This window comes from Camelina sativa, chromosome 9 (assembly GCF_030686135.1).
Source record: "Camelina sativa cultivar CO46 ecotype springtype chromosome 9, ASM3068613v1".
Taxonomy (NCBI): Eukaryota; Viridiplantae; Streptophyta; class Magnoliopsida; order Brassicales; family Brassicaceae; genus Camelina; species Camelina sativa.
Window position 1 is genome coordinate 9936168 of NC_141888.1, and position 8680 is coordinate 9944847.

Genomic DNA, 8680 nt, shown 5'->3' on the forward strand with positions numbered 1-8680 from the left:
AACTTCACTCTTCCAAGGGCCTTGGTTAGGATATCTGCTTTCTGCTCATCTCCATGAACATGTTCGACACTCACCTGCTCGTTCTCAACACATTCTCGGATGAAATGGAACCGAGTGTGTATGTGTTTGCTATGGCCATGGAACACAAGATTCTTGGTGAGTGCAATAGTTGACTTGTTGTCGATCTGGATAACCACCTTCTCATTTCTCTGACCAGTCACCTTGTCTAGGAGTTCTTGCAACCATATCGCCTATTTGGCAGCTTCAGTAGCTGCCATAAACTCTGCCTCGCAAGATGACAAGGCAACAATCTCTTGTTTTTGTGAACGCCAAGTAATTGGTGAATCACCAAGATAGAACATATGCCCTGTGGTACTCTTGCCATCATCCACATCTACATTGTAAGAACTATCACTGTAACCCACAAGACATACCTTACATGTGCGTTTATAGAACAAGCCATAAGAACACGTTCCTCGAAGATATCTGAGAACCTGCTTCAAACTTGCAGCATGAGATTCCTTAGGTTCTGTCATATATTTGCTCAACACACCAACACTGTAAGCAAGGTCTGGCCGTGTGTGAATCAAGTATCTCAGGCAACCTATTACTCTGCGATACCTCCGTTCTTCAACAGCTGCTTCATCCTGCAACTTGGAAAGTTTCAGATTCATGTCCATCGGTATATGAGTGGGGTTGCATTCACTCATTCCAGTCTCTTCAAGTATCCTGAGAGCATATCTCTCTTGTTTCAGAATAATTCCCGACTCAAGTTGTTTCACTTCGATACCAAGATAATATGTGAGCAGTCCAAGGTCACTCATCTCGAATTTTTCAGCCATCTTCTTCTTGAAGTCAATGATTGAAGACCGGTCAGAACCTATAACAAGTAAATCGTCGACGTACACTGCTATAATAAGAAGTTCTTCTCTGTTATTCTTGTAGTACAAAGATGGTTCCTTCGAGCACCTCTGAAAACCCATTCCTCTTAGAGTCATATTTAGCTTAACATTCCATGCTCTAGGTGCTTGTTTTAAACCATAGAGAGCTTTGTTTAACTTGTAAACCTTGCTTTCACTTCCCTTGACCACAAATCCTTCTGGTTGTTTAACAAACACTTCTTCCTTCAGATCACCATACAAGAAAGTTGTCTTTACATCCAGGTGATGTATCTCCCAACCATACGAAGCAGAGTGACCAATGATGAGCCTTATTGTTTCCATGCGAGCCACGGGTGCAAAGACTTCTTCGTAGTCGATTCCATGCTGTTGAACATACCCTTTTGCCACTAACCTTGCTTTGTGCTTGTTTACACTTCCATCTGAATTCCTCTTTATCTTGAAAACCCATTTTAGTCTGATAGGTTTAACTCTATAAGGCAGATCAACCAAGTTCCAGGTTTTGTTCTTTTCGATCGAGGCAAGCTCATCATCACAAGCTTTTATCCATACTTCAGCATCTGAGGCTTCAGCGAAATCCCAGGGTTCTTCATCTATTGACAGTAGAAGACGGTCTAACTCTTCATCATGTGTAACATAATCGGACAAATAATTTGGTGGGTTCGAAACTCGTGTAGACCTTCGAACCATCGACTGTTGCGGTTCAATGTTACCATCATCACTCAAATCAATATCATTTTTCTCCTTATCCGACTCACTCACTTCTTCACCCTGAACCTCATTACCGTTCTCTTCTTCGCCTTGTGTTTGTTCTAGCAAGCGAACTCCTTTGTTCCCAGAAGTACCAATATTAACAGAAAAACCTGCAGAATTCCCAAATTCCTCTGTTTCACCTCTCTTCCAGTTCCATCCTCTGCTTTCATCAAACCTTACATCACGACTGACAATAATTCTTTGAGTTGAAGGGTCGAGTAATCGATAAGCCTTTGAGCCAGGTTCAGTTCCTAGGTGCACCAAGACTCTTGATCTGTCATCTAGTTTTTTTCCTCCCACTGCCTGCTTTTTTGCATATACAATGCAACCAAACGTCCTTAAGTGATCAAGGTTTGGTTTTAGTCCTTTCAGCATCTCATACGGAGTTTTATCAACCAACGACCTTGTTGCAATCCTGTCAATCAAGTAAGTGGAGTGTCTAATGGCTTCTCCCCACAGATAGTTCGGCAGCTCCATATGCTTTAGGATGCTCCTCGTCATTCCCAAAAGCGTCCTGTTTCTTCTTTCAACAACTCCATTTTTCTGAGGAGAGTATGGAGCTGTCAACTGTCTCATGATTCCATTTCTCTCACAAAATGAATTGAACTCAGCCAAAGTAAATTCCCCACCTCTATCGGTTCTGAAAGTCTTGATTGCAAACTTTGTTTCTCGTTCAGCAAGAACCTTAAAGCACTTGAACTTGTCAAGTGCTTCGCTCTTCTCCTTCAATAGGACTGTCCACATATAGCGAGTAAAGTCATCTATGATCACCAAAAAATACATTTTCTGGGCCGGTGTAGATGGTGTGATAGGTCCACAGAGGTTGCCGTGTATCAGTTCCAGAGGCTGAGCAGCTTTGTATATGGTTGTTCTTGGAATAGGGTCCCTCGTTTGTTTACGAAGCAAACATGACATACAAGTCTGTCTCTCCACTTTAATGTCTGGTATGCCAGTTACCAAATCTCTACTTATCATCAGCCTCATTGTGTCAGTATTGATATGACCTAGTCATGCGTGCCATGTAGTTGACTCGCTTGTAGTTACCAATTTCAGACACTTGACGCTTTCAACCTCCATCACCACTTTATAAAGTCGATTCTTGGACCTTGTTGTTCTCACGATCAACTTACCAGCACGGTCAAAGAGCATCAACTTGTTTCCCAGCATTCGTATCTCACATCCAGCTTCAGTGGCTTGACCCAAACTCACGATATTACTCTTCAAATCTGGTATGTAATAGATGTTATGCAGGGCTTTCTTCGCACCATTCTCAAGCAGAAACTTTATGGATCCCTTTCCCTTGATGTCAACTCGTGAATCATCCCCAAATCGAACCTTCCCTGTGACATCCTCATTAAGTTTATAAAAGAAACTCCAATTTCCACTCATGTGGTTACTAGCTCCATTATCTAGATACCATATATCATTGGTGTCCATGCTTGACTCAAAGATGCTTGGTTTTACTTTGTCTTCCTGTAGATATACAACTTCATGCATCATTAACTCATTAGCTATGTGGGTATCTTCTTCCTTCTTCTCTACAGTCTCTTGAAGTTTAAGTAGTCTGTCAGGACAGTCAAAAGCATAGTGGCCTTGTTTATCACACCTGAAACATGTGATGTGAGATAAATCATGGTCCTTCTCCTTCGTTTGAAAGTTAAATTTGTCACGTCCTCTTCCTCTGGAAGAACGACCTCCTCGTCCCCTTCCTCTGTAGCTACCGAGCGAATTTGTATTGACAAACATGAGTTTGCCTTGATCATTGTCATGATCTACCTCCTCTTCTCCAATTTGCTCTTCATAAGCTTTCAGGCGACCTACGATATTCTTGAAGCTTGTTTTATTCAGATCAAGCACTTGCTCGAGAGAAGCTACTATGTGAATAAAAGTCTTTCGAGGAAGGCTTGACATAAACTTCTTGACTATCATAGGTTCTGGCAACTCTTTGCCCAAAGCAGCCGATTTAGTTGAGATTGCCGAAAGCTTTTCAACAAACTCATCAATCTTTTCAGTGTCTTTAATCCTCAGTCGATCAAACTCTGCCATTAGAGTCTGCAGTCTCGCCTCTTTAACCATATCTGCTCCTATGTGTCTTGATCTTATGGCTTCCCATATCTCTTTTGCAGTCTCTAGAACACCAACCTGAAGAGTAAGAGATTCAGGAATAGATTGCACTATCAGAGCAATCGCCAGGTCGTTCTTTGTTTCATTAATGTTTCCCTTCTCAATCACCTCCCAAGCCTTGTGTACCCTGAGTAAGATTTTCATCTTCATGGACCACACCATGTAGTTACTCGGGTTCAGCATGGAACATTTGATGGACGAAGATCCTCCTTCAGCCGATGGTAATGGTCCGGTATCATCATCTTTTCTTGTTGACAAAATTTTGCCTTTTTCTCCTCCCGTCAAAGCTTTGACATCTTCTCCTGCCATTGATTCAAGCTCTGATACCACGTGTAGTGAATCAAGAACAGAACACAGGTACTTAATAAGAATATCTCTCTTATTAATCTTAAGGAAAATTACTCAAAACCTTAAGCCTCAAATCTCATAAGTTATGCCACAAGCTAGCACCTCCTTATATAGACAAAACTCAAAAACCAAAACCCAAATTGGATAACTCTAAACATATGTTTTAGATTCTCCTAAAACATATTTGACCTTATCACATGTATATTTAGATCCTCCTAAATATATTTGGCTTTATCCTTTTATTATTACAAGCTTACAACAACAGTTCATCTCACCATGTCGATGAGAAAGATCTAGATACTACTCTAGTAGCTATAGACCGGGAGATAAAAGGCATGAGGGTTTTAGACAATCAGGTTCTAAAGACCTCTCAAGTAAAGCAGTGTACAGAGAGGTTCCTACTAGAGAGGATACTACTTCTCGTCATAAAAGTCAAGAACTGCCTCAGGAGGCAATCGAAATGGCCCTCTGTGAAGTTAGAAATGTAATGGAACAATAAGTTAGTTGTCCTGATCCAATGGAGAGTGCAGCTAGGAGGGAGAGATTATGGCAAGCGGAAGCCCACGGGCAGCTAAAGGAAACAGCAGAACATATGGCAAGGAATAGTTGCAGCCTTCAACTCCTACTGATTCACGAATTGATTCCACTGAAAGGTCTAATAGCCACAAGTGAATTCTAGCAGCTTTTAGGCTTGGTCCAGTTAACATTCCATCTATCTCTCCCAAGCCAAGGAAGAATATTGTAATTGAAAGGAAACCTGAAAGACCTCATGGTCGTGCTTCCAGAAAATCTCAAGCTGCCAAGAAAGCTAACCAAGTCCGACTGCTATGCCCTGAAGAAGGACAAAAAAGAAGAGAATTTTCCTCGTAAACGCTTCACCAAGAAGAAGACTGAATATGGATACTCTACAAGAAGCTGGACATGGCGTAAGGGGTTCAGAATAAGGATTGATCAAGCGATTATGGGAAGCAGTTCATGTATGAAGGATTTCAGAACCCCCATCTCCCCCTTCCTTAGATATTATCTCTTGGAACTGTGAGGGATTGGGGAACCCCAAGACAGTTCATCGGGTTAGAGAGATGCACCGTGTATTCTTTCCCAAGATACCGATAGCTTGAGGGTTTGCGGTCCTGAGGGTGGCAGAGGAGATGGGGTTCTCCTAGTACTGAGATCTTATGGGTGATGCCCCGAGGATGAGACGGTATGGCTCGAAGACAGGGGTCTGAGAGTGGGATCAGTATGGCTCGAAGACGGGAGGGCTGAGAGTGAGATCGATATGACTCAAAAGTTGCAGCCTAAAGGTATATGAGATGGGAGCAAAAGTATCAAGGACGTGGGGATAAGCATAGTAACTGGATGCGAATGTCGGAGATTGATGGGGGTTCAATCTCAGATTTCCCTGTTGGTCTTGACCGGGAGGGTCAAAATTGTGCTTGCTGGGAGGGCTAGAGTTGGGTTGACTAGTGGGGTCGGGTGGTGGTGCATACTGTTGCGACGTTTGTTGGAGGCGTTCGGCAGATAGACTGTAGTGGTTTCAGATTCGAGAACGAATCTATGATTTCCCTGTTGGTCTTGACCGGGAGGGTCAAGATTGTGCTTGCCGAGAGGGCTAGAGTTGGGTTGACTAGTGGGGTCAGGTGGTGGTGCATACCGTTGTGACGTTTGTTGGAGGCGTTTGGCAGATAGACTGTAGTTGTTTCAGATTCGAGAACGAATATATGGTTAAACGGGGAGGATTGTAACATCCCGGTTTCCTAATTTTAGAAATTGGCCGGTTTGGTTTAAGTTCACAGGTTTGGTTTGAGTTTGCCGGTTTAGTGTTGGTTCTAAGAAGTGTTTTATAAGTCTCGACACCTTCTCCTTGCTGCTGTTGTTGTTGATTTCGAGCTTGGGCTGTGAATAAGCAAAGAAAGAGCAAGAGAGAGAAGCTTGATGTGGTGTTAAGGAGATTAAGGAGAAATCAGAATCATTAAGGTTTGGTAGTAAAAGGATTCGACATAGCAAATCGTTCCCAAAGGTAATGAAACATGTCGGAGTTATACATAAGCCTTGTATCTAGATTCTCCTTTTTACGGATTTGGATTTGATTTAATAATCAAGGAGATATCTACAGTTTCGTGAGGTGATTCGTCTCAGATATGAACTGAAACCAGCGGGGACGCTAAGTGCGATCGTGGTCTCGCCTGTTACATGATAGGCACGAGATTTTTCAGGAAGCTTTGTGACATGTAGGGCTAGCTCTCTAACGGAGGGATTTGATAGGTAACGGTTGGTTTTCGTCTTAGGGTTTCGTCTTTAAGACTGAAGTATACTGTTATTTCTGTCAGTTTTGCTTCAAGGTTGTTTTGGTTGTGTGACTTGTTGTAAAGCGTTGCCGGGCAGTTGCAGACGCAAGGAGAATATCTCCTGGTTGTAATTGTTGTTTTAATCACCTTGATAAGGTGAGTGTGTGACCATGAGCTTATCTAAGCGATTGGGTTGTATGACTTGTTTTGGGTGATGATGTGTAGGTGTGATGAATGTGTTATTGGGTGTTCTGTTCAATAGATGGTTTGTTATGTTTTATTTATGTTTGTACTTTTGATTTTCTATTGTGTATAGCTCGTAGATAGGAGGACCGCCTCACTGAGTATTTCTGGTAATACTCACGCTTCTCATTATGTTTGTGGTGAAGGTAATGTGTGGCATGGAATCATGGCGATGAGGAGGAGGATGATCTAGGGTCTTGGTTGTACTATTGGCCATGTTATTTATATAGAATCTGGTTTATAAGCATGTTAGGTCGATGGTTTTTATTGGTTATAATTAATATGATATTTATATTAAATTTGAGTTGATTTAGTTTGTCTTCCGCTGTGAATGTTGATTTGTTGTTAGTTTATTAATTGTTTGGGTTGTAATTGTAAATTATGGGGTATTTAATTATCTATTATTGATATGCTCAAATTTACTCTATAGCTACTCTCTCAAATTAAGAGATCACTACAATACTTAGGGATTGAATCCACAAGGACTATATGTTTACACAATAGATTTAATAATCTTTTAATTAAACTAAACAGAAATATTGTAATTAAATAAAAGGCTAGAAAAGCAAATAAAAGTTTTGTAAAATTCAGATGTAAGAAACATTAGGCCTAGGGAAATTCTCAGGAAATCACAGAAAATTAGATCAATCAATTAATCAAGCAGGATCCAACAATTAAGCATAGTTCGTTAACTCTAAACACAATTGTAAAATAAATCAGTGTAAATATTATCTAAGTTTAAAACTCGAAAATCAACATCTCTTTGCAAAATCCAAGTTAAAAACCAGCAATAAAATCAAGTTTAGATTTGTTCACAAAATCAATAATTCAAATCTCTTTGCAAAAAGTAATTTTGCTCACCAAAGGTTTTTGTCAGGAAAATCAATTATATTTTCATATCAATTAATATTCCTAAGATCTAAATCCAGATGACTAATCAAAATCTATCTTTAAAAACAACATATGGTGAAGAACAAGAAAGATAATGAATCCAAATAATCAATCAATCTAACAATCCATGAAATCCCTAATGAGAAACCCTAAACATAACAAGCAGATCTACTCAGACATGATCAATGAAACACAAATCATATTATGAATAAATTGCATTAAGAAATTAAAAGAAGAAGAAAATGAGTTCTGAATCTTCTCTAAAGGAATTTTGATTCTTCTCTCCAAAATCTCTCTAAAAATCTTTTCGGGTCTTACAAAAATAAAGCATATGCCTACACAATGATCTAAAAATCATATATATAGGGTAAAACATGTCTTGGGCCTTAATTGCAAATAAGGAAAACTTCTAGGCCAAATTTGGAAATCTTCTAAATTTCAAAAAGATGGGATTTTCAGTTGCCGTCAGAATGACGTATCGCTCGACACAGGATCTGCATCGATCGATGCACTACATCAATTTTGCTCCCCGAGTTCGTTTCTCGAGATTGTTCCACTTGATGCTCCAAAATGCTCCAAAATCTACAAATAAGTCCAAGACATACCTAAACCTGCAAAAACTCAAAAAGACTCTAAAAACAAGAAAAATACTCTATAAATAAGACTTATATCATGGCTAAAAACCATGATATATCAATTATTATTTAAAAAACGAGTCGAGTTGTTTCAGTTTGGTATCAGAGCCCTTGCGGTTCTAGAGCGGGTTAATAGATGGTTTAGAACAGTTTAGGAAATTTAACTGGTTGAATTTTTTTCCTGGTGTATAATGTTGTGAAACTGTTGGTTGTCTGTTGGAAATTGATTATGAGTAGTTAGTAAATTTAAGTACCAGGACCGGATGGTTTCTCTGCTTGTTTCTTTTAGTCGAACTGAGTTGCGGTGGGACTTGCCATTTTTACAAAAGTTCAATTTTTCTTCTCATCTGGTATCATGCCTCATAATTTAAATAAAACTTTCATCCGACTGATTGCAAAAGAACATGGACCAAGGAAATTAGTGGATTGCAGGCCTATAGCGCTTTGCAATGTGTATTACAAAGCTATTTCAAAGCTTCTATCTAGGAGGTTGCAACCTATC

At 39.9% G+C, this 8680-nt stretch overlaps 1 protein-coding gene across 1 annotated transcript; it reads right to left on the reverse strand.

The window, feature by feature from the left end:
* Positions 1 to 2660: 2660 nt before the first annotated feature.
* LOC147938002 (uncharacterized) lies at positions 2661 to 4085 on the reverse strand. The gene has a single exon (XM_087465423.1). It carries the CDS (start codon positions 4083 to 4085, stop codon positions 2661 to 2663), a length of 1425 nt encoding a protein of 474 aa, XP_087321549.1.
* Positions 4086 to 8680: the final 4595 nt, after the last annotated feature.

Coding starts and splice junctions, on each gene's coding strand:
- LOC147938002 (XM_087465423.1), bottom strand. CDS start 4,085: ATGGCAGGAGAAGATGTCAAAGCTTTGACGGGAGGAGAAAAAGGCAAA.